The 27,474-nt window shown below is 32.7% G+C and overlaps 1 protein-coding gene across 5 annotated transcripts in view; it reads left to right on the top strand.

Annotated features, from left to right (window-relative positions):
• The window catches only part of LOC149784108 (tudor domain-containing protein 7-like), a 144,480-nt gene that overhangs the window by 98,270 nt on the left and 18,736 nt on the right, over positions 1–27,474 (top strand). For all 5 annotated transcript variants that reach the window (XR_016413747.1, XR_016413746.1, XM_089932204.1 and 2 more), the window contains exons 17-22: positions 2,158–2,391; positions 4,834–4,937; positions 8,704–8,847; positions 15,327–15,425; positions 17,585–17,697; positions 19,680–20,385. Coding sequence is in view for 3 of the 5 variants with exons in the window: in XM_089932204.1 (XP_089788330.1) it covers positions 2,158–2,391; positions 4,834–4,937; positions 8,704–8,847; positions 15,327–15,425; positions 17,585–17,697; positions 19,680–20,385 (1,400 nt within the window). In the remaining 2 variants the exon portion in view is untranslated. The remainder of the gene's footprint in view (positions 1–2,157; positions 2,392–4,833; positions 4,938–8,703; positions 8,848–15,326; positions 15,426–17,584; positions 17,698–19,679; positions 20,386–27,474) is intronic.

Below are 27,474 nucleotides of genomic sequence, written 5' to 3'. Positions count from 1 at the left end.
TAGTACAGACTTCCTTTGAAGAAAAGTTCTTTACGTTATTGAAAGATTGTAGTCTGCTTTCTTTGATAAAGGGTGCATGTGCTATTGAAGTCACCGCTAAAGGACAGCTTTGGAGAACCAAATGAATGCCCATTTCTTATTGTGGCAGCAACATCAAATAAGTGTATTGCGTGATTGAGACTGGTATTTATTCCATTTGATGTGCACGTTTTCATAACAGTCAGTGCTTCAAAGGTAATGTTTTCTTTGAAATTTCAGCAAACTATTTTATCTGGGTACATTTGTAAAAAGGAATTGGTTGTCGTTTAGACTATTCTAGTTACTGTCCCCCCATATGCCTACTGAATAAACCAAAAAGTAAATTTTTTTTTTCTTCACATTTTTTGTGGTAGCAGCGTGATGCTGCCTTCCACGCATGCGTCTGAAAATTAACAAAGGGTTAATGGACGATAGAGACGCAGGTGTTCTGATGACAGGGATTATTACAGAAAATGTGAGCATTCTGAATAATTTAATTCTGAGTGAAATGAAGAGGAATTTTACTTACCTTCCACATACAAATGTCAGTCTTTGTAAATATATTAATTACTAGTGAGCGGCCGATAATCCGATGAAAGATATATTACGAGACAGTGCCTCGTCCAGTTGATCTCCGTTACCAGAAATGTCAACAACAAAAAATCGGATATTTCACAACATACAGAACTCGTGCTAGATGTCAGGATAACGGATTATGATATAACAGTGCACTGTTTAGATGGTTTGTCAGTATGGACAAAGAATTTGTTTATGTAACAATAGATAAATTTCAGTGCATTTTAAGTCCAGTATGTAGCTTCCTTTCATGGGGCCTCTGAATTTCTGCACTCCAAACCAATGGTTATATATAAAAGTTTAAACAGCCAACAATGCCGCCAACAAATAAAAAAGCCACATAGTATGTTTTGCAGCCAATAAGGATAAACAATCCAAGTTTGTGACATTGGCAAAGACCTACACGATCCCAGAATAAACTTTTTATGCATTTTTTCTTCTTTTTACTTTTTAGAAGAAAAAAAATACTTTTATATGTACAAGAAAAATACATATAAAATTTCAGGAGCCAAGCCACGATCGTCTTGTATTATTCATATGCGATCTCTTCCCCAAAATGATAAGCACTTTTTATGGGGTTTTTTTTGTTGTACTTTTTAAGAATTTTTTTGTACGCAAGAAAAATAAATGTATACAAAATTTCGGAAGCCATGCCATGACCGTGTTATATCCGAATTTGCATTATAACAGAGCGCGCTATAGCGGGGTCACATTGTACATGGGGAACATTATTTTTGTATCATGTTACATGGGGAACATAGTTTTTAGTTGTATCCTGGTACATGGGGAACATTGTTTTTGTATAATGGTACATGGGGAACATTGTTTTCATGACAAAAAAAAAAACAAAGTAAACCCCCTGCAAAATACAAGTTCAGCAATGTTTTTGATATTTTGAGAAGCCAAATTTATGATTTTGAGAATCTTTTCTTAAGTAAGATTCATGTTTAAAGTGCAGTAATATTTTTGATTTTTTGAGAACCGGAATTTATGATTTTGAAAAGCTTTTTCAAGTATATCTAATGGTCAAGTAAAAGAAATTCAAAATTGTTAAAAATACAAAACCTTTGCCGATACTGATAATCAAAGTAAAATTAAAATATTACAGAAACTGAAATTATAGTGTTCTGGTCTCAAGTGTTTCCCTTCAGTAATATTTACACATAAAGCTGTAAATCTCTCAACACCAAACTTTTAATTTGGTCCCAAGTAATAATTTCATTGTGTAATTCCCATTAATGGATAATATTATGTAGACTCACAAATATCTATCTATCTGTCTGTCTGTCTATCTGTCTATCTATCTATCTATCTGTCTGTCTGTCTGTCTATCTGTCTGTGTCTGTCTGCCTGTCTGTTGTTTCTGTCACATTGCACCTACCTACTGTATCAAAAGAACAGATTTGGCTTTGGTGTGCCCATTATCAAGCAAATATTGTTTCCAATATTTCAGAGAAAAGTCATAGATCAGATATTTTATTATAGATGAGATGTATGATTAGGACTTTTTGATTCATATATTGATGTGCTACGGATTACATAGAATTGACCTGAACATTTCAGATGAAACTTGTGATGTAGATCTGTGCTTAGTGTCAGACCCAGTCATCAGCATCAGTCACAAATTAATCCAGCAGGGAGTAGTACGCAGTCTCTTCCGAGTAGAGAGCTATCTGGAAGAGAATGAGGAGGTGGAAGAAGAGGAGTTTGATGAGGAAGAAGAGGAGGTAGAAGAGGAAAAAGAGGAGGTGGAAGAGGAAGAGGTGGAAGAAGAGGAGGGGGATGCCTCTTGTCCAGGTTTATACTCGCTCATCTTATAACTTTGACTTGAAACCTGTCTGTATAACATATATACATGAAAGTTCCTTAAAGCTATACATAATTTGGGTCAATTATTGATGTAACAAGTATGACAAGTCTTTATTGGGGCAAATAATTGTGAGTAGTCTATGGAGGAAGCCAGGTTAAAGAGGGTGAAGTTTTCCTGTGATAGAGATGGCACAATGGCTGTAATGCTTTTAAATTATTAGAACAGAAAAATAGGTATAGGGAGGGGTACAACACTCAGGAATTACCTGATTCTACATATAATAGTCATAAGCTTCTGTAGAGTTCAATACATTATTTTATTGGGCTGTGAAATATAATTTTTCCCTGTTAAAACGCTGTAGTTTGGGGTTCCTATGGGGTGTGTTATGTATTGAACGACAGCATATTGAGAACCGTATGTGCTGAACTGTGAAATATTTAGCAGAGTGTTATGTGCCAACCTCGGTTACAGTGAGTGCTATAAAATGGCTTTTCAGTAATGGTGTTTTGAAAAGGAAATGAAGATGTAAGACTAAGTTTCACCTTGTTTAATTTCAACACGCTGGTTTGCATTGGTGTGATTTTAGTTATGTGGTTCATAGTAGTCCCCTTCTTGCACAGCTTCTCCTTCTGCACCAGGAAAGTGGCGTTACAAAATTGACGGCCTTTACATACGGTAACTTTACATTTAAGAAGTATATGTATGTCATAAGAAAACAACATATAACTACAAAACATTTAGTATCTTCAGTTAAAAATAACATTAATTATTATTTTGTCTGAAGATTTGACTTATTTCAAGTCAGTAATAGTTCTTATTCTTAAGCATGAAATGTGAGTTTGGTATTGATGGTATGTGCTTTGGAAAATTATTGAAAAATGTAATTGAAATCTTAATAGAAACTTTGTTTGGCATTTAGAATCATTCTTTTTCTATTTATCCCCATTTTGCCATTGCTTCCTTATTGGATATGATCAGGTTTGTTTGAATCTTCCCAAAATAAAAAATTTCCGCAAGAACTCTTGAACTCTGTCCACTGTCATTGAGCTGAATAACTTTTACTTTGTCATCTAAACAATTAATTTTTTGTGTACATGATGACATGTTAAAGTTTTGTGACGATTTTTTATAACTATGCTGCTAATTGTACCATACTGCAATTTAATTATGCAGACAAAACTTATTGAAATGTTTTGTTTATAAATGAAATGACAATGTACTGTCACATGATTTTTTGGTCTTTTCTGGTACCCTGTTTTGTTCAATGTTAATTTCTCTCTTTGTGTTAATCCACAAAATCTATATTTAGCTTATGTTGACCATGTTATGATCTTGTCAGTTACATTCAGTTGCAGTCATCAAAGAGGACTCAACAGCTTCGTGAAGCCCAAAACTCTACGACATTGTTGATCCCATTTCCTGTAAACATTGTCATTATTTATAGGCAATTATATAATATTAACCATAGTAGGACATGTACGCTCACCAATACTTTCAGTAAAGAGAACCCGACAGAGAAATAGACATCATTCTAGATGATCCGATTACATACCATACTGTATGAATAAAATATTGGTTCTGGACACATACTCAAATAATATGTTCAAACCCTAGTCAAGTCATACAAAAGACTTATAAAAATGGTTCTAACAGTCGCGTTACTAAAGCTACATTAAAAATTTGAATCACACACACACACTCTTCCTGCATCCTATGCAAGAGCTAGGAGTGGAGTCCAAAATGCCTGCCCCTTGAGGACGAGCTGGGTGGTGGAGGGTAATTTGCATTATTTGTGTTATTTTCATTGTGTTATTTGTTCAATCTTATTTTATTTTTTGCATTTATTTCAGATTTTTGCACATATTGTTATACCTGTAATCATAAAACTCTGAGGGATGTATCGTGACATACTACAATATCATCACAAAGTAGTTCACTGTGACCCATATTCCACACTTGTGACTTTTATTAAATTTTGTTTATTAAATTTTTTTGTCAAACTCTGTTCATGCTTGAATTGGTAAACTTGATGATTGTATTCATCTCTGTAGGTACCATAACCTTTACAAGAGTTAAAAGGTCATTGTAGCCTACATCTAAAATATGAATGCTTTGGGTGATGATTTATTTTCAGCTTCTAACCACTTTGTACCCTATATACTAGAATCATGAAACTTGGTGAGGAGATGCATCTGCACCATTACCTCAAATATAGGTCACTATTACCCAATTTTCACACATCACTGATTGGTTTAATTTTGTGTTTTAATTATTCATGCTAAAATCATTAAACTGTCCAGGGTTTTGTGTTTAGATAGCAATCAGCAAGCTTAACTTCCTTCTGACAACTTAATAGTTTTCATTAGTTATGGTCTAAGTCATTCAACGTTTTGCAGCATTGTATGAAAATCTGTTGTTTTTCTTTTCAGACCCAATTACTCTGCCAGATGATAAGACCTGGGATGTCCATATCACTTTCATAAATGACAGTACAAACTCTGTGATGATGAGGTTTGTGGGAGAATCATACAGTGTAAGTTTTCTCACAAAGACATACTTCTTTCAGCATGCATCTGTTAATTGTTTATGTATTCAGCTACTTTATTTGGCCTCAAAGGCTGTCTTGTACGATTCATTCCAATTACCTTTCATATTTTGTGAATTTATTTTCTTTGATTCATTAAAGATACAGTACTGTCAGCTGGGAGTTTTGCAAGCTTTTAGTGACTGTCATATTCAAACTTGCCATATCAGCAGTAGATACAAAGTTCATTTTGCATTTTTCTGTTCTTTTAAGTAATGTCAGTTAATTGAACATTACCTTTTTTCCACAAAAAGAGAAATTCCTATCTTATCAAGGCTTATAGATCTGTATAATTATGTTCATCATGGTATGTCCAGATAATTAAAACATTACATGAATAATCCACTGACTTTTACAAAAGTCATAAGAACTTATGAAAATTTTCAGTCAAACAGTACAGTATTCATTACCCCTCCTTCCTTTGGAAATTGCACTCACCCCCCAAAACATCTATTACAATAACTATGGTACACACACACAAACACACATAGTATGTTTTATTGGTCCTTCCATCATGTTGTGAATTCAACCATCTGTTTCTTATTTAATTTCTGCACAATATCCTGAGTTCTTCACAGTCATCATCAAACTGTATTTAGCTTGCATTTGCCAAGAAAGAAATTTGTCAATTTTGGGTTCAAGCTAGTAGGTCAGTTTCACAGACTGAAGAAGTGACTTATAAACAAGACACCCTAACCAATTTTTTTCTTTGAAATGGCTTACCATTCAGATAAAAAAGACTGATCTCAAGGTGAAAATTTCAAGGCTCAAAACGGTATTCAACGGAGATGTTTTTCTACATGATATCTGGAATACTTTATCACCTTCAGTGACCAAAGCTTGTAGATGTTTAGGGTCTAAAAATCATACTTATGGACAGGAAGAAGGAAAAATAGTTTCCACAAAACAACATAAGTTCTTTAACACATGTCAAGGCTAAACTTTGTAGATGGCTTCTGTTTGGGGTCTAAAGTCACAGTTATTGACTGAAAGAAGGAAAAACATTTTACACAAAAGTAGTACATTCTGTACCACATGCCTTGGCTATATATTTTAGATGGCTTCTGTTTGGGGTCATAGTTATTGACTGAAAGAAGAAAAAAGATTTTACACAAAAGCAGTATGTTCTGTACCACATGCTTTGGCTAAATATTGTAGATGGCTTGCACTTCAGACAAATAAGACATCTAATGATGCTGTAGTAAAAATGTCAGAGGTCAAGGGCAGAGTTCTAAGAAGGGAAACATTTACCACAGTATAACTCTAGTCCTATCCACAAACTACGGGCAACCTTAAGTTTATGGAAATCTAGCTTGCATTTGAGGCAAAACTAATTTTGGTGTCAATTAGTCAAAAGTAAACCTTTCTTTTACTGTGAGGCAAACTTTGTGGGTGAGTGACTGGAAAAAATGCAGAGATGGATGTAGATGATCAATATTATTACAGAATCATATATATATATATATATATATATATATATATATACACACACACACACATGTGGATATTTAAAATTAGATAACAAAATTAACCATAGTTTCAAGTGAAAATATAGAAAGTATATTGTGATTGGTCATCTTTAAAAGCACTGGGATAAAGAGTTACAGGTAAAAAGTGAATTTCATTATTTTAAATTAATCATGATTGGTAAAAGTTTACAATTATCAGCTTAAAGTCAAATGAAAATGCAGTTTACCAAATCCTCACATTCCTGTGAGAGAATGTGGAGAAGGAGAGACCTGTAAGCAGAATTTCTAATGACATATGGTTACAACAGCAGATGGATTCAAGGCAGGATAGGGCTGGTGGAATAGCTCACCCCCACCCCTTTGGAAGTAACTATTTTAGATCTTGGCCCCCACTCCACTACCACCACTGACAATGGACTGAGAGACAGGGAGAGATTAATCTTGGAATCATGACAATCACACCACATTATTCTGCTTTTACAGACAATTATCATTCAGTTATCTGATGTTAATTGAACTGCAGTGATTGTGGCTGCGAAATATGATGATCAATGTTAGATATAAATGTAACCATTTTGAAATTTTTAATTATAACCTTCCAAAATTATAAAACTTCTGTTGCTTACATTTAAATACTGACCTCCTTGTAATATGGCTTTATGTAATATAAATTACAACTAAACACTAAATATTCAGTATTCTTTTTGAATTTTTTTTTAATTGTTTAAATCAATAATTAATATAAATATGATTGATTCAATATTTAGTATCAGATTATAGCTCGTGCATGCATATGGGTCTGTTTGCAAAGCGTTGGTCATATGTTTGTGAAGGGGTTGCATTTTGGTTGTAACTAGGTAGCCAGGTATTGTGATTCGGTAAATTAATGTGCTTAATTAAAGATTTGAAATTGCATTGTCACAACTCTATGATTTTAACAGAAAAGAGCAAAAACCACCATTTTTTTTTTAAAATTCAGCAAATAATTTTTATTGTTAGAAAACAAAGTGAAAACGTTTTTACTATAATTACGTTATTATGAATTAAATTCCAAATAATCCTAGAATTTCTTACACAAGTTCTAATGATTAAAGTTCTGAATAAATTTTTGTGTTATTCCAAAATACATCCGTTGGAAATATTGATGTGCCAGTGAGGGCCATTGTCATATTATATAATCTTTCTTTAATCATTATTATGTAATCCAAGAATGTGTCCTTATTTTGAATTTCACTATAAATCCTAGTCTCTATTTCCAAAAATGTTATTTTTTTTTTTAGCACTTTGTATTTCACGAGAAAAATGACTTGATTTTAATAATTTGAATTTATAAATTCTAGCCCAAATGAAATACTTAACACAAAAATACAGCTGATTCTGCTCAGATCTTATAGCCCGAATGAATAATTTTTAGATAAACAAGATTTTATTGTCCTCTACTGGACCTCAAGTCACATTTGTGTGTGTGTGATTTGGATTTTTAACGTAGTTTTAACAATTTTTCAGTCATATCACTACAATATCTGCAGTTTGGCAATTTATAGTGATGCCTAGCAATGGGGCATAATGTGACAGACATGTAGCATGATGTCCCACCAAGAAACATTATCCTGACACCAGGCCGACCAGTCCTAACACTAGCTTTCTAATGCTGAGTGCCAAGCGAGGCAGCTGTTAGTACCATTTTTGTAAGTCTTTGGTATGACTAGGCTGGGGATCGAACCCACGACCTCCTGCATCTGAGGCAGATGCTCTAACCACTAGGTCACTGGAGCGGTCAAGTCATAATTAGCATTTTTTAAAAAAAAACAATTACCTAATGGAAAATTTCATTTTGGACGGTTCCAAATGTTTACAAGATAAAATATTGGTTATAATTAGCAGGTCTTTAACTACTAAAATTATAATATAAAATGTTGAAAGCAACAGGTAGAATCGGCATTTCTTTGGGGTATTTCAAATTTTCTGGCCAAAGTCAGTGATTCAAGTAAGGTAGGAAATTACATTATTTTGGACATCGTCAAGTCCAAAATACAAATATCCATAGCCTATAATGACTAAAGAAAACAATGCAAATTAAAAATACTTAACAGAATGTGAAATGCAATACAACTTAGTATTCCTATTTGTAGTATATATTGCATTCTACTGTTAAGTAGATTTGTCAAAACCAAGACAGTCTCTGGATAGACATGTTTCTATTTTGATTAAAATGTAAATACTCTGAGTTGTTTGCTTATCTTCAGGACCAACTCGATCAGTTTGAAAACCTACTAGAGCAGGAGTTCAAGAAGCAGAAATCAGAACCTGTTACTGAAGGAATGTTCTGTGTGGCACATGACGACGAACTTTACCATCGTGTACATGTCGAGTCCATAGCGGATAAAAAGGTATCTAATTACTGAAGAAATAGTGGTATGAATATGATACAGAGGGAGTGCTTTGAGTGGCTTATCTTGATGCGATGTATCATCAGGTGGCGGGTTTCTAGGTTGAAAATTAGAATATGCCCACTGGCATCACCTAAGAACAAGTGAGAATGTTTTTCCAATAAATAATAATAGAGCAGAAACTTCAGTAATTTGGATAAAAGTTTGATGAATTTACTGTTTGCCTTCCCCAAAATTCACAACCCAATGAATAGTTATATAATTTCAGTTGAAACACTTTTTAATTGAACAATGTGAACTTTTCCCCAAATGTACAACCCAGTGAAGAGTAATATTTCAGTTGAAACAAAGTGACCCCTTCCCCTGACAGTGAGTTTAAGTACCAATGAATGTATGATGTTTGGAAAAACTACATTTGATATCCATGAAAATATGTTAACTGTTCCCTCAAATAGTTGCCTAATTTGATGCATGCTATGTGTTTTCAGGTGAAGTTGGAGATACATTCATTAACTTCATTATAGTTTATCACACAACATATTCAGATGAATTGTTGCATATAGCCGTTAATGCCATCATAGTTTGTGACACAATGTGCTCAGAAATATTGCCCGAAGCCATCAATTTTCTCTTAGTACATCCCAATTACATTTTCAGGTGAAATGTCTTATAAAACCATTAATATTCTGTTAATCCAAATATGATTAATTTCATCATAATTTATCCCATTTTGCATTAAAGTGAAGTATTGGATAAAGTTATTAATTTCCTCATGACTTATCCCACTGTTTATTGGCTGAGCCAAAGACTCAAACCCATGTGGAAAAGTTGAGATTGCAGTGATCGGTAAAGGTGAGCACTTTTGACCACTCGGCTGTTTGGAACCTCTCTCACAATGTATTAAGTAGAAATGTTGCATTAAGTCATTAATTGTTCCTCATGTTTTATACTGCAGTGTATTGAGGTGAAATATTGCTTACATCCATTAATTTCAAAATAATTTATCCCTCTTTTGAATACATGTGAAATAGGCCATAATTTTTTAATTCCTATTGTTTTATCCAACCATATTTTCAGATGAGATCTTGCCAAAATTTTTTAATAGCCTTTTTAGTTTATCCCACTTTATTTTCAGGCGAGATATTGCACGAATTCATTAATTTCTACATGGTTTATCTCACTACATATTCAGGTGAAATATTGCATGAAGTCATTAATTTTCTGTTTATTCCCCCTTTGTATTCAGGTGAGATATTGCATGAAGTCATTAATTTCTTTATAGTTTTTTCTCACTCAGGTGAAATAATGCTTAAAGTCATTGGTTTCTTCGTAGTTTATTTTCTCAAAACTTTTAAAGATACAGATTTTTGTTTTGTGGTTGAAAAATCATGGGATTTAACTCGCTTTCTCTTTTCACAGTTGTATTAATGGCAATAAAAATAATAATGTAAGGATACCAAACCTTATAATTAGAATAAAATTTATTATGATGTTAAAAAAATTATGTTTTCCTGTTTTATACCGATAAATATAAGTTTTACAAATTAAAATGATGAAGGGCTCACTATTTTGGGGCATAAAATATAAGTGGGTTCAGTTGGGGAAAGAGGATGGAACTAATTTGCCAATTGAAATTGACTTACCTTTTTATGGGTATCACTGAATTAGTAATCTATTACTCAATCATTGCAGTGAATTTGTAATCTGTTATTAAATTGTCGTTGTAAAATAGTAATCTAATACTAAATTATCACTGAAAAAGTAATTTAATACTAAATTATCACTGTGAATTAGTAGTCTGTTACTAAATAATCACTGAAATAGTAATCCTATACTAAATTATCATTGTGATTTAGTAGTCTAATACTATATTATCACTGTGAATTAGAATCTAATACTATATTGTCACTGAATTAGTAGTCTGATACTAAATTATCACTGACTTAGTAATCTAATACTAAATTATCACAGTGAATTAGTAATTTAATACTAAATTATCACAGTGAATTAGTAATTTAATACTAAATTATCACAGTGAATTAGTAGTCTAGTACTAAATTGTCACTGCATTAGTAGTATAATACTAAATTGTCACTGCATTAGTAGTATAATACTAAATTGTCAGTGAATTAGTAATCTAATATTAAATTATTACTGTGAATTAGTAATCTAATACTATATTATCACAGTGAATTAGTAATCTAATACTAAATTATCACAGTGAATTAGTAGCCTTATACTAAATTATCACAGTGAATTAGTAATCTAATACTAAATTATCACAGTGAATTAGTAGTCTAGTACTAAATTGTCACTGCATTAGTAGTATAATACTAAATTGTCAGTGAATTAGTAGTCTAATATTAAATTATTACTGTAAATTAGTAATCTAATACTATATTATCACAGTGAATTAGTAATCTAATGCCAAATTGTCACTGAATTAGTAGTCTATTACTAAATTATCACTGTAAATTAGTAATCTGACACTAAATTATCTCATTGAATTAGTAATCTAATACTGAATTTTCACTGAATTAGTAATCTGATACTAAATGAACACTGAATTAGTAATCTAATACTAAATTATCACAGTGAATTAGTAATATAATACTAAATTATCACAGTGAATTAGTAGCCTAATACTAAATTATCACAGTGAATTAGTAATCTAATACTAAATTATCACAGTGAATTAGTAATATAATACTAAATTATCACTAAATTAGTAATCTAGTACTACATTTTCACTGAATTAGTAATCTAATACTAAATTATCACTGAATTAGTAATATAATACTAAATTATCACTGAATTAGTAATCTAATACTAAATTATCACAGAATTAGTAATCTAATACTAAATTATCACTGAAATAGTAGTCTAATACTAAATTATCACTCTGAATTAGTAATCTAATACTAAATTATTACTGAATTATTTGTCTCATACTAAATATGATCAATCAGGTGGCCTAGTGGTTAGAGCTTCCACTTCAGATGCCTGAGGTTGTGGATTTGATCCCCGGCTGAGTCATACTAAAGACTTATAAAAATGGTACTAACAGCTGCCTTGCTAGGCGCTCAGCATTAAGAGGTTAGTGTTAGTTCTGGTTGGCCTGGTGTCAGGATAATGTGACTGGGTGGGACATCATGCAGCATGTCTGCGGCATGATGCCCCAGTGCTAGACAGCACTATAAAATGTCAAACTGCAGACATCATAGCGATATGACTGAAAATGTTTTAAAGCTACATTTAAAATCCAAATCACACACATACACACACTAAATTATCACAGTGAATTAGTTAATCTAATGCTAAATTATCACTGAATTAGTTGATCTAATACTAAACTATCACTGAATTAGTAATCTAATACTAAATTATCACTGAATTAGTAATATAATACTAAATTATCACAGAATTAGTAATCTAGTACTAAATTATCATTCTGAAATAGTCTAATATGATATTATCACAGTGAATTGGTAATCTAATACTAAATTATCACTAAATTAGTAATCTAATACTAAATTATCATAGAATTAGTAATCTATTACTAAATTATCATTCTGAAATAGTCTAATACGATATTATCACAGTAAATTAGTAATCTAACACTAAATTATCACAGTGAATTAATAATCTAATACTAAATTATCACTGAATTAGTCTAATGCTAAATTATCACTGTAAAATAGTAGTCTAATACTAAATTATCACTGAATTAGTCTAATACTAAATTATCACTGTGAAATAATCTAATACTAAGTTATCACTCTGAAATAGTAGTCTAATATATTATCACAGTGAATTGGTAATCTAATATTAAATTATCACAGTGAATTAGTAATCTAATGCTAAATTATCACAGTGAATTAGTCATCTAATACTAAATTATCACAGTGAATTAGTAATCTAATGCTAAATTATCACTTTATTATTAGCCTAATACTAAATTATCACAGTTAATTAGTAATATAATACTAAATTGTCACTGAATTAGTAATCTAATACTAAATTATTACTGTAAAATAGTAGTCTAATACTAAATTATCACAGTGAATTAGTAATCTAATACTAAATTATCACAGTGAATTAGTAATCTAATGCTAAATTATCACAGTGAATTGGTAATCTAATACTAAATTATCACAGTGAATTAGTAATCTAATGCTAAATTATCACAGTGAATTAGTAATCTAATACTAAATTATCACAGTGAATTAGTAATCTAATGCTAAATTATCACAGTGAATTAGTAATCTAATACTAAATTATCACTTTATTATTAGCCTAATACTAAATTATCACAGTTAATTAGTAATATAATACTAAATTGTCACTGAATTAGTAATCTAATACTAAATTATTACTGTAAAATAGTAGTCTAATACTAAATTATCACAGTTAATTAGTAATCTAATACTAAATTATCACTGAATTAGTCTAATACTAAATTATCACTGTGAAATAATCCAAATCTAAGTTATCACTCTGAAATATTATCTAATACTAAATTACCTCTTAATTAGTAATCTATCACTAAATTATCACTGAAATAGAAGTCTATTACTAAATAATCACTGAATTATTAATCTGTTACTAAATTATCACCGTGAAATAGTCTAATACTAAATTATCACAGTTAATTAGTAGTCTAATGCTAAGTTATCACTCTGAAATAGTAGTTTAATATATTATCACAGTGAATTAGTAGTCTAATACTAAATTGTCACAGTGATTTAGTAATCAATCACTAAATTATCACTGAATTAGTATAATACTAAATTATCACTGAATTAGTATAATACTCAATTATCCCAGTGAATTAGTTATCTAATAGTAAATTATCACAGTGAATTAGTAATTTAATACTAAATTATCACAGTGAATTAGTAGCCTAATACTAAATTATGTGAATTTGTGCCAGGCATCACTATAAACTGCCACACTGCAGACATAACAATATGAATGGAAAATACGTTAAAAATCCAAATCAGAGATGCACACACAATAAATTATCATTGTGAAGTAGCAATCCAGTTTTAAATTAGTTCAAAAGTATCATTTCACTCATGATCCAAATCTAACGTATTACATTGCAGTTATTAAGTAATCCATTACAATTTAAAACTGTACATTTGATTTACTGAAAAAATACTTGGGTGCAAATCCAGTGGAACTTTGTAATTGCAGACACTTCTGTTATTATCATCTTTGTTCAGATAAATGCAGAATTATAATTAATATATTACTTCCAAGATAATATAAATTGTCATTCACATACTTTTACATCCAAGGAGACTAGGTTTGATAAAATAGGTTTTACTAAATTTTGCATCATCTTTTGCCCCAATCATACATACAGAGCAGTGCTGTCCAACCCGCAGCTCGTGGGCTGATTTTAAATGCCCCGCCAGAACTCGAGCAGATATATAGTCGTTGCTTTTCAGTTTTCTGCTGCGGCCTTCTGCTTCAACAAAATCATTTATCAGTGGCCCATGGTGTCAAAAAGGTTGGACAGCACTGATGTAGAGGGAGTATAGATTGTCTTCCATACATCCCATGATGTCAGAACACATCATATATGTTAGTAATGTTGTGTCCACTTGAAATTTGTTTTTTTAAGACTTAATGGATGGAAACCTAAGATGAAGTTTTGCATTAAGAAGATCTACCATAGTTATTTTAATATAATGCCCTTGGGCAATGCAATTTCCAAAAGTTGAGGACGTTTTATTAGAATTCTGTTAGCATTAGTGCCAGAGTCCTAAAAATCCTCCTGAAAAGACTCAAAAAACAGACTTTGATGTCATTTAAGTGCAACTGTTTCCAATTTATTATGTACTTATACTGTTATTGGTGTCTTCGTTTATTTTTTTTATAATAACATATTTCAGTGTTTGACTGAAAACATTTGTAAATGAAGTTGTTTTGATTTTTCTAACAGTCATTGGATTACTCATGCACTGTTTTACTTATTCACACCTATCAGAATGAATATATATGGATCTATAAGCCCGGATGAAGTAGGAATTTCTTTTTTGTGGAAAAAAACGAAATGGTTGGGCATTCTTATCAAAAGGGCACTTCTCTTAGAATAGCTACAGTAGGTCAAGTTTAATTTTTATTGTCTTCCAGAAAAATATTTGTTACAGAGTTATGGCTCTTGTTTTAACTTTGCTCTACAATTTCACAAACTTTTGAAGGACTTCATGGATTGAAACTAAATTTGGTACAAGTCTTAACATAAAGGATCTAGTTATGGTTTGATTTTCATCATTTTGTGATCAAATTTTGATGTAAATCTAACATAGCAAATATCTAGTTATGGTCGGATTTTCATCATTATTCCTATCAAATTTAACATTTTTACAGTCCCCGCGTGACATGAGCCTTTGTCTCTTGAGGGTGTGCACACACCTTTTTCTCTCAAAAGACATGAATTGTACCATCTTTTATCATTTATTTGATAGGCGACATGCTTCTTCCTGGATCATGGTGATACAAATACTCTGACGATGGAACAACTTCGACCATTAGATGCAGCCATCAACAAAAAACTCCCGTATCAGGTATTTCCAAATAGTTATATCCCTCACTGCAGTTCTGCAATGGGGGGGAGGGGATTCATAAAATTGTAGTGCATGTTTTAATTGACTAGTTGGTCCTGAATGAAAATGATGCCGCATAGCTCAAAATGGAACAAAACATAAAGTAGATTCATACTTTAGTCCTCCATCCCATAGTACATGAGATAATAAAACAGAATATAATACAGTGCACCATAAGCAATATTATATAAGTTCAGGTGTTGATATTGATACCTTGTACCAGCTGATCTCTTAGTTTTAAAAAAATATAAAAAATTTGAAACATTTATAATAAGGCTTTTCTGGTTGGACATAAATTTTATAAATTTTATCTACAGAAAGGTTGATATAATATATCTTGTCAAGATATTTCCATCTTAAATTGGTATAAGATTGGTACATACAATAAGATGCTCATCCTCTACACAGTTGATATTTTCTGTTTTCTTTCATCATAATTTGCAGACTCTCTGATATCTTTAAATGTTAGTGTGACTTCCTTCTTTCAGTCACTAAATCCTGTTTAGAACATTGAAAAGATGCAAATGTTATTTTTCTGAAAGAAAGACCATATTTAACATGGAGTTGTGTCTAGAAAACTTATTATGATGCCTGTATTTTTTCAAGTTCAGCTCTGACTGAAGCATTCACTGTAACGTGATCCTAGATATAATTTGCTAATGCTATGGACACCATAACCAAAGTTATGAAAATTATTAACGAAAATAAAAGTGTAATTTTCAACATCTATCAGCTGAAAACTTTACAGCAGAACTACTATACTTGATTTGGACATCACCAGAATGTGTTTTTATAGTCACTCTAATTAGAAACTTCTGTACTGAGGCATTCTCAGATATTGTGGTCCTAAGAGGCTAATGCACACCCAGAATTACCAACATCTCTAATAAGCCGCAATCATAATTGGTCCCTGCCAACATAATCTCTGTAAACTCAGCTCGCCGATCATACTAAAGACTAGCTTGTTGTTGATAATTTTTGTGAATACCCAGACAGCAACTGATAACTGATAAAAAAATAGATTAAATTCAGGTTGCACGTGAATGCCATATTATAACTATACATTTGACTATTGTTTTATTTAACACCTCCCTCTTTGTTTATATTATAGTCAGCAGTTATGAACCTTGCCTACCATGTTATAGCTAACATTATAATGGGGTAGAGCTGTATATATAAAATGCCTCAGCACCATCCTCATATGACACCCAGACTTTTGAAGGATATCAGTATTTATATTTGTAAAGTTTCTTTAGCAGGACAGCATATTTTCTGAATGAAAATGTGTAATTTTCTTCAATGTGTATGACATCATGTAACTAGCTGCAATGTGTAGGACTGTGTAACTAGCTGCAATGTGTAGGACAATGTGTAACTAGCTGCAATGTGTTGGACAATGTGTAAGTAGCTGCAATGTGTAGGACAATGTGTAACTAGCTGCATTGTGTAGGACAGTGTGTAATTAGCTGCAATGTGTAGGACAGTGTGTAATTAGCTGCAATGTGTATGAGAGCATGTAAATAGCTGCAATGTGTAGGACTGTGCAACTAGCTGCAATGTGTAGGACAATGTGAAACTAGCTGCAATGTGTAGGACAATGTGTAACTAGCTGCAATGTGTAGGGCAATGTGTAGGACAGTGTGTAATTAGCTGTAATGTGTGGGACAGTGTGTAACCAGCTGCAGTGTGTAGGACAATGTGTATCTAACTGCAATGTGTAGGACAGTGTAATTAGCTGCAATGTGTAGGACAGTGTATAACCAGTTGCAATATATATGACTGTGTAATTAGCTGCAGTGTGTAGGACAGTATTTAACCAGCTACAATGTGTAACCAGCTGCAATGTGTATGATAGCGTTTACTTAAATGCAGTGTGTATAAGAATGTGTAACCAGCTGCAATGTGTACGACAATGTGCAACCAGCTGCAATGTGTATGACAAAGTGTAATTAGCTGCAATGTTTATGACAATATGTAACCAGCTGAAATGTGTATGATAATGTGTAACCAGCTGCAATGTATAGGACAGTGTGTAATTAGCTGCAAATGTGTATGACATTGTGTAATTAGCTGCAGATACAATGATGCAAATATTGAATCCATGAATTTTTGTTTTCCAGGCTGTACCCGTGTCTCTGGCAGGACTTGAGGATGTAGCTGAAAATATGACAGTCCTTTCCAAGTTGTGTGAGCTGGCCCTTGGAAAGACTTGTGTTGCTGAACCAGTAAATAGGTAATGGGTGATATCTATCATATATATTAATTTGTAGTTGCAAACTGCATAGATCCAGATCTGCCATTACATGTGCTGGCAAATCTGGGTGTTTTCAATTTCCTTGGAATGATCAGTAGAAGAAAATGACATAGACCCTGATCTACGGGAGCATTATGCAATGGCAGGCCAGTGTCTGTGTTGTTTGCTGTTGGATTCCTCAAATAAGCGAGTATATGCAGCTTGTATTATTTGTAATGCTGGAGTAGTAAAGATGGAACTAACTGAAGTGTATGTAGAAGTATATGCAATGTGTGTTATTTGGAATGCTGGACTAGTAAAAATAGAATTAGCTGAAGTGTATGTAGAAGTATATGCAATGTGTATTATTTGGAATGCTGGACTAGTAAAGATAGAATTAGCTGAAGTGTACATAGAAGTATATGCAGTGTGTATTATTTGGAATGCTGGAGTAGTAAAAATAGAATTAGCTGAAGTGTATGTAGAAGTATATGCAGTGTGTGTTATTTGGAATGCTGGACTAGTAAAAATAGAATTAGCTGAAGTGTATGTAGAAGTATATGCAATGTGTATTATTTGGAATGCTGGACTAGTAAAGATAGAATTAGCTGAAGTGTACATAGAAGTATATGCAGTGTGTATTATTTGGAATGCTGGAGTAGTAAAGATGGAACTAACTGAAGTGTATGTAGAAGTATATGCAGTGTGTGTTATTTGGAATGCTGGACTAGTAAAAATAGAATTAGCTGAAGTGTATGTAGAAGTATATGCAATGTGTGTTATTTGGAATGCTGGACTAGTAAAGATAGAATTAGCTGAAGTGTACATAGAAGTATATGCAGTGTGTATTATTTGGAATGCTGGAGTAGTAAAGATGGAACTAACTGAAGTGTATGTAGAAGTATATGCAGTGTGTGTTATTTGGAATGCTGGACTAGTAAAAATAGAATTAGCTGAAGTGTATATAGAAGTATATGCAGTGTGTATTATTTGTAATGCTGGAGTAGTAAAGATGGAACTAACTGAAGTGTATGTAGAAGTATATGCAATGTGTGTTATTTGGAATGCTGGACTAGTAAAGATAGAATTAGCTGAAGTGTACATAGAAGTATATGCAGTGTGTATTATTTGGAATGCTGGAGTAGTAAAGATGGAACTAACTGAAGTGTATGTAGAAGTATATGCAGTGTGTGTTATTTGGAATGCTGGACTAGTAAAAATAGAATTAGCTGAAGTGTATGTAGAAGTATATGCAATGTGTATTATTTGGAATGCTGGACTAGTAAAGATAGAATTAGCTGAAGTGTATATAGAAGTATATGCAGTGTGTATTATTTGGAATGCTGGAGTAGTAAAGATGGAACTAACTGAAGTGTATGTAGAAGTATATGCAGTGTGTATTATTTGGAATGCTGGACTAGTAAAAATAGAATTAGCTGAAGTGTATATAGAAGTATATGCAATGTGTATTATTTGGAATGCTGGACTAGTAAAGATAGAATTAGCTGAAGTGTATATAGAAGTATATGCAGTGTGTATTATTTGGAATGCTGGAGTAGTAAAAATAGAATTAGCTGAAGTGTATATAGAAGTATATGCAGTGTGTATTATTTGGAATGCTGGACTAGTAAAGATGGAATGAACTGAAGTATATATAGAAGTATATGCAGTGTGTATTATTCATAAGTATATGCAGGAATGCCAGAGTAGCAGAGCTGGAACTAAATGAATGGTATGTAGAAATATATGCAGGAATGCTGGAGTCATAATGTTGGAATTAAATAAAACCTATAGTAGTATCATGATGTGTATCATATCTCTGTATGATACAGATTGTATCAATATCGACATGGATACTCAACTCTGATCTTTTAATTTGGATAAGTTCTTATTTGGGGATTTTGGCAAGTTACATGCAAATGCTTCAGTAGAAAGCTACTTTTAATTCATTCCATGCATTGATCTTGTTTTTTTTATTATAGGGATGATTCCTTCTCAGTCATTCTCTATGATACAACAGGAGATTCTGATATCAACATAAACGAGGAAATACTTAAGGTGGTAGGAAAGGAAGGTGATGTAACTGCAGCCATTGGTGATTTAAGTTTAATGGACATGGCTTCAAAGCTAGCTAAGGAATCCATTGTGTATGAGCAAAAAGATTCGGTGTCTGAAGAAGATTCCTCCAAAGAACTTCGATCTGAAGTTCCAAAAGGTGGATCCAAACCGACGTCACCTAAACAAAAGCTTGACACATCTGGAAGTGCCGCCCAAGAAATAGCAAGTACTGCTGAAAAATTATTGGCATCAGGAGAAACAGAGTCAGTTGGAAAAGATACTTCACAAATTACAAATAGTACTAAACCTTCATTGGGTGCAGAGAATCTTGTAGGAAATACTTCACATTCTTTTACAAACAATACAGAACAGTTAACAGCTATGAATGTAGAAAGTAAAGAACTGGAACCAGCATTGTCATTAAGCAGCCCATCTAAGCAGAAGTTATCTCCCTCTGGGAGCTCTTCAGTAAAGAGTTTATCTTCTGAAGATGAAAGTCATGATTTAGTGGCGGATGTAAGGACCAAAGAGTATGCTACAAGACCCTTGCCACCTAAAGTTGTGATACCCAATAAAGGATCCTATATTGATGTACATGTGATTAAAGCTGATAGTCCTTCAAATTTTGTAGTAAGTATCATATAAAGATTCTAACTATTTTTAAAATTCTGTTTTCCATGTATTGTCAAAGCCATCTTCAATAAAAAACAAACTCTACATTTATGCTATCACAGCAAGTTTCAGATATTTCATGCATGCTTTGAATGAGGCTTCTTGTTGAATGTAAGAGCACACTCAGATAAAGCAATTAATCAAATGCTTCCAGAATTAATCTCGCATACTTAAGAATTTTTGCACTGCAGATGGCATTATCAGTGCCTTGATAGTTGATTGCTCTTGTTTGGCAGTGATTGCAGAAAACATTGAAAAACAATTATGCAGTTCAAAACCAAAGAATAATATACCCTGTTCATTAAATTCTTATCTATAGCTCTGAGTTTATGACGTATGTCACTAAAATAATGTATTTTAATTATTCTATGCCGTCCTTTTCATGGAGATTATTCTGCTCTGGCCCTGTCTGTTTATTCATCCATCTGTCCAATAATATTTCCTTTTACACATGATGTCTGTTTATTCATCCATCTGTCCAATAATATTTCCTTTTCCACGTGATGTCTGTTTATTCATCCATCTGTCCAATAATATTTCCTTTTCCACGTGATGTCTGTTTATTCATCCATCTGTCCAATAATATTTCCTTTTCCACGTGATGTCTGTTTATTCATCCATCTGTCCAATAATATTTCCTTTTCCACGTGATGTCTGTTTATTCTTCTATTTGTCCAATAATATTTCTTTTTCCACATGATGTCTGTTTATTTATCCATCTGTCCAATAATATTTCCTTTTCCACGTGATGATTTGAGCTCTGCCGCAACTCATCTCCACATCCTTTACTTGTAAGTTCATTTTGATTAGAAGAAGAGTCTAATAAATGTTGTGGTCAAATGGTCAAAGGTCAGGGTCCTTGTGACTGAAAGAAGAAGAATGGTTTCTTCACAGAAATGACACTTCTGAACTGTGTACCTTTGCTAAAGATTTTGAATTACTTACTCTTTGGATAAGAAAGAAGCCCATTGATGTTGGGGGGTCAAAGGTCAAGGTCACTGATGGCAAAAACTATTTCTTCTCTCCATATAATAACATCAGTTCTGGCAACTTATATGAGATGCTGCTGGTGAACCTGAGGGCTATTCCATTTAAACATACCCTGGGGGGTGGGGAAGTCACATTCAAAAATGGGTGACCACCCATAGAAGTGATTTTTTTCTACCACTACCAGTCAGAGCAGTGAATTTTGGACACCCATGCCCATGCGTAGAAGCAAATTTTGGAAATTCATTACCATGCATACAAATTACTTTAATAGAAGTGAATTATATGTTGATTAATTTTTATTATTTGTAACTTGAATAGAAGTATTAAACTTAATAGTCAGAAATAAAATATAATGGATCTAATCAATATTTATAATTAAAGATAATATGATAAATAAAAAACATTTTGTGAATAGTAATAATAAAATGAGCTATTCATTTTTGATCAACCGGGTATTTATGGTTTTCAAGTTTAAGGACGAAACATTGCCTTGACAGTTTATTTTGGATTAAAAGCACAATATTTACATAGTTTAAGATCAATATGATTAACAGCTCCTAAATAATAGTACCCAGAAATTATATATGAAATTTGATAGCAGGGCCAAACATATAACTTTTAAAAATTATTTTCAAGTTAGACAAGGTAATATGTATTTTATATGAACGGATTAAAGAAATTTTAAAATCCACAAGATGCCCGAATTACTTTTATTTTCTGTAAACATGGAAAATGTTCCCCAACAGACTGCGAACGTGCAGCTTTAATTGTCTTATGTAAAGATGACACATGTCTCATATCACACCTTTTACACACAGTATCATTGGATACTCAACCAACCCATTTGAAGGTTTTACATGTTTATATGTTCAAACAAACATTACAAAACAAAAATATTACCATACTATATATATATATATATATATATATATATATATATATATATATATATATATATATATATATACACGGTTGTTGTCTTTCCCAGGCTTTAGTGTTGTATCTTGCCTTAATTAGTCAAATATTACACCTGTAAAATTTCTGCAATTTTCAACTACACAAAACTCATTGGATCAGCAGATGCATGTAGTTCAGAAACCAAAAACAATTCCACAAAACAGTTTTCCCATGACAAAGAGTAATATTTGGAAATATGGTAGTTTTTTACAAGGTCAACATATTTGTAGAACCATAAAAACCATTATTTTCACAGTGATTTGTGAATAATTTGTCCAATTTTCAATAATTTATCATTTCATATCTAAACTTTGCTGTCTTCAAATCAGTGAGAATGCAGAGATATCATTATTTTAGAGGAAATATTTCAAAACTCGTGACTTTTATATGAATGTTTACATTAACTGGCCAGAATTGGTCTTTTATCTTAAACTCACAGCAGATTTAAGTAACAGTGCATTATTTATGGAGAGTACCAAACTGTATTTGGCCAGCCAATGGCAAACCCACAGTGAGTAATAAGATAAGAACAACATGCTGGGAACCAGTCCATTTCCAGCTTACATAGAAAAGTGTGAGCTTTTCAAATAAATTCACAAGAAGCATTCAAACACATGTACCATCCACCATTTTTAATATTGCTCTTTGGTCACTTTTTGAAAATTCTTGACCTCGTTATTTCATGCTGAAAGTTGCATTTTTTTACATATGGTTTCAAATGTGTCGTGGACATTCAGCTTCAAGAATAAATTCACTTTTTCTATGTTCCATGTACTTATGAAGACTTTCTGTTCCTTTTTATCACATGCCCCCTAACATTTTTGCATGAAATAGCATAATCATGAGTCATACCAAGTTGAAATTTTATGTTACTCTTAAAACCAATAGTGCATATTCATTATAGTGTTCTTGGATGGTGCAACATTAAATTTTGGATGTCCTAAATTTGCATATTTTCATAATAATTCTGATACTTGTTTTGAGCAATATTAAATAGTTCGTGAAGTAAAGACAACTGTGGTGTCAGAGACAGAGAAGAAACTGGCACTAAGTTGGTTCTCAAGAAACCTTTATGATTATGTATTTGTTTAAATGGAGAAATACTACAGATTGATTCTCTATTCCTTGGCTTATGATGACAATATTCGTTTTGATATTCACAAAATAATGGCATGAAAATTTTAAATGAATTTGTTTTCCTTCTTCAAAATTCTGAAAAATATTTGAACTTGTACCTCTTTCCCGTCCTTACTAAACATGAACATTTTACTTGTAACACCAGTGTCTCTAGATAAAAATCCTACCTAGAACAGATGACCTGACATTGATAATATCTCAGTGAACACAATCACATACATATTATAAATATGTCTAGTATCACTGAGTCAGTGAGTGATACTCCCTTCTAGTCTCTAACCTCGAAAATGTATTACACAACACAAGTTGTACAGATATTTTGTAATAAGTTTTGGTATAATGAATGACAGTACGTCTGTATAATCTGATTCCTTGGTATAAACGTCTGCCTTTTCATACAATCATTTTCGTGTGTTTTTTAACCCAAATTATGTTGTATTGTTGTCATGGTTTACATTTTGTACGTACCCATGTGCCAGGAATACTTACCAGTCTTGCTGGCATGGGTGACCTTTGAAAAAGTCGTAATGCGTGGGTTTTCCGCAAACATTCGCACACATTTTACCATTTTTCTCTTAAAAAGAACTACAAAGTATTTAAAAAGTAGGCGTAGGTGAGTGTATATGGTGGTTTATTTAGTTTTCCAGCGTTTTGAAAAGTTCGTTTTTCGTTTTTTTTTCCCTGCTGAATACGTTGTAGAAATGGCCCAATGTCATATACGCTAAATATAGACATTTGACCTTTCAACCATGAATACATTTGGATGTAATAATGTCGGCTTTTTACATATTAAAGTGGAGAAAGTACTGGGTGTAATGAGGTTGACATTTTGAGAAAACGTTAATCTTGATCGCCAGTACCCTCTAGCAGCGTCCCCTGTTGCTACTAACTGTTGAAGAATCAACGCTGATATTTTAAACTAAACTGCGCATAGCGTAATAAATTTGGTAGCAGTGTTTCGCTCAGGCATTCGACTTCATACTCCTACTAAAACTTTTACGTAGTATTTATAAATTTACAGAATGCCAGACCATTTTCCCATGCTATCGCTCGACATGACCATGATCGCGCCTATTTAATATGCTAGTGCAACGCAAAAAATGGAATACTGTCCCCGTTATAGTCAACTGAAAATCAGTTTATACCTAGGTTCAATACCTCATTTTCAGTCAACCAATGAGAAGACAGCATTCCATTCTGTGCGGTGCACTTGCATATTAAGTAGGTGCGATCATGGCCATGTCGAGCTATAGCATGGGGAAAATGGCCTGGTATTCCATAAATGTATAACAGTATGTTAAAGTTTTAGTATACATACAAAGTCAAATGCCTGTCAGAGCAAAACATAGGTACCAAAATTATTATGTTACGTGCAGTTTAGCTTAAACGGTCACATGAAGTCGCGTGAGAAAGTGCGCAATCCAGTTTATTTCAAGGTCGTGTTATTTTCGGAAGCACTTAGTTGTCATACAAATAGTTCTAACCAATCAAATGGAAGCTAAGAGAAAGGGCCTTTTTCCAAGTTTGCGGAGTTTCAAATGTACAATTTTCAAACTTAATTCTGAGGCTGAAGAATGTCTCAACCTTGTATCTGTCTATCGTCAAGTTCTCACCTCTAAAAGTCAGCCATATTCCCACATCTTCGACGGACCACATGTTGCATTGTATTTCTGTTGCCATTTTATGTCATGTTCTAAATATTCGGCTGCAACATCCTTACCATATATGGCTACATCTGAAGACTTCCGGATATCCATGTTCCCATTGTTTCCGTATTTCCGTTACAATTCATCGGGAAATTGACGATTTAGCTTTTATTTTCACTGAAATCCTGCGAATTATGGGGGGGGGGGGGAACAGAAGAGAAAACAAACACAACGGTGGGATTATAGAAATGTATTATTAAAACAAAATAGGCACCACCGATAGAAGCATTTTTTCTTTTGATATGACATGGCACAGAAGTGATTATTGTTTACTGATGACCATGCATGGAAGTTTTTTATTTTGCCATCCGTGGGGTAGTGGTATGTTTAAATGGAATAGCCCTGAGTACAAACATAACAAACTTGCACACTTGGAAAGCTCTGATGCTTGAGAACACTCACAAATTAGTTCAAAATTTTGCTTATAATAATGCACAATGTGGAGTAGAAAAAAGTTTATTTAACCATTGATATACAGGGAATAAATAAGAATCTAAAATAAAATTTAAATCTTATTTGATCAAAATACATCATTTCATTCCAAAGGATACTGATGTAGGTTAATACAAAAGAGTGCTTGAAAGTCTCAGATTATTTATAACAGAAAAGCACGTACTAGATAGGTTCTGCAGTTGATGCCATTACCTTTTATCTGTGCATGCTTGAACTTCATTTGATTTTGAGTAGGTGAGATTATAGAATTTAAGCATAGCTGATCAGAAAATTACTGATTCTTTTCAACATAAGTCAGCTGAAGTGTATGTGTGCTGAGTGAATGACAAAATGAAAAAAATAATGGAAGACAGGATTTGTTTGCCAAATGGTGGATAATAATTTGAAGAAAACCATGTCAGATGCTGGGTTAGATGAAATGCCAAAGAAGAAACCAACATTATATACAGAGTTTTATAAATCTTGGTTGTTGCAGTTGAATGTTTACCACACATCTAAAAAGCAAGACAGCAGCTATATTGGCTATTGTTTGCAAACGTTGTGGGGAAATTATCTTTTACAGTGGAACTCAGCTCTTTGATGCAAATCAACGATTTTAAATTTAGGATGTGAGCTCTTATACAACAAGCTGTGTTACCACATCACATGAATTTAGTTAAATGAATATTCATGAGACTTTACCATTGAACCGTGGAAAGTCCTACAAAATAACTATAAAGTCAAATTGTTTCCCAATTATGCACTTGTGTAATAAAGAAAACTGTAGTTCTTGAGGTCTGATGGTGTGAGGTCATGGTAGTCTAATAGGGAAATGATTTCTGCATTGTAAATTAACATACATGACAACCATTATGCTTCTGGCGTAATCGTTATGCTTTTTTCCACCAAATTACGTATTACGTTTGTATATGGATTACGCTTTTTTCGTACGTAAAAAAAAATAAAGCAATGAAAGGTTGTTTTTATCTTTTTTATTATCGTCTCCTTAATTCCACTCATAAATCTGAGAATATATATAAAAACAAGACTACTAAATAAGAATAGTGAAAGAGTAATTTCCAAATTTGCTGTTTATAGCAACTGTATATGACTCATTTCCAAGAAAACAGAAAGGCTTTTTTTAAGTATGAACTTTGCCTCATGGATTAATTTTATTGATAAGCTAGCTAGTTAGTGGACCAGTGTATACTTGGATTAATGTATCTTTTCAAACTTTAAAACATGTTAGACCAGAAAAAGAAGAGATCAACACTGATGTAAAATCTTTAAAAGACAAATAACAGAGCACTCAGTGCACATGATCATGCTCATTGCAGAATTCCCGTTGATGAAGATTCCATGAATGTTAAACACACAGTGAAAGTGAGTGCTGAATATAAATAATTTTTCAGTATATTTTGTGTTTGTATTCTGTTTCTAATCAATATGGATTTTGTCGCAAGACGTTTGACCAGCAGCAGAACCAGGCTAGTAGTAAAAATGTATCATTTTCAGCACCCCATCAAAAGCGAGCCAACAAATGTGCGGCAATAAAAGCAGACCAACAAAAGCACGCAGCAAAATATGCCCATCAAATGCGTGCCAACAAAAGCGGGCTGACAAAAGCACACAGCAAATATGCCCCTCAAATGTGCGCCATCAAAAGCATGCAGCATAAACTATAAGCCTGTAATCTTGTTATGACTTTGATTGACAAATGTTTCTTTTCGAATAAAATAAACTAATAGTTTGAGTCATTGTATCCAGTGAGCAGACATCAAAGTGTGTACACTCCTAATATTGAGTAGAAATAAAGTACTTGTTT

Source organism: Sinohyriopsis cumingii, chromosome 14 (assembly GCF_028554795.1).
Source record: "Sinohyriopsis cumingii isolate HCF-2022 chromosome 14, ASM2855479v2, whole genome shotgun sequence".
In the NCBI taxonomy this organism is placed as follows: Eukaryota; Metazoa; Mollusca; class Bivalvia; order Unionida; family Unionidae; genus Sinohyriopsis; species Sinohyriopsis cumingii.
This window is presented reverse-complemented; position numbering and strand designations above follow the sequence as displayed.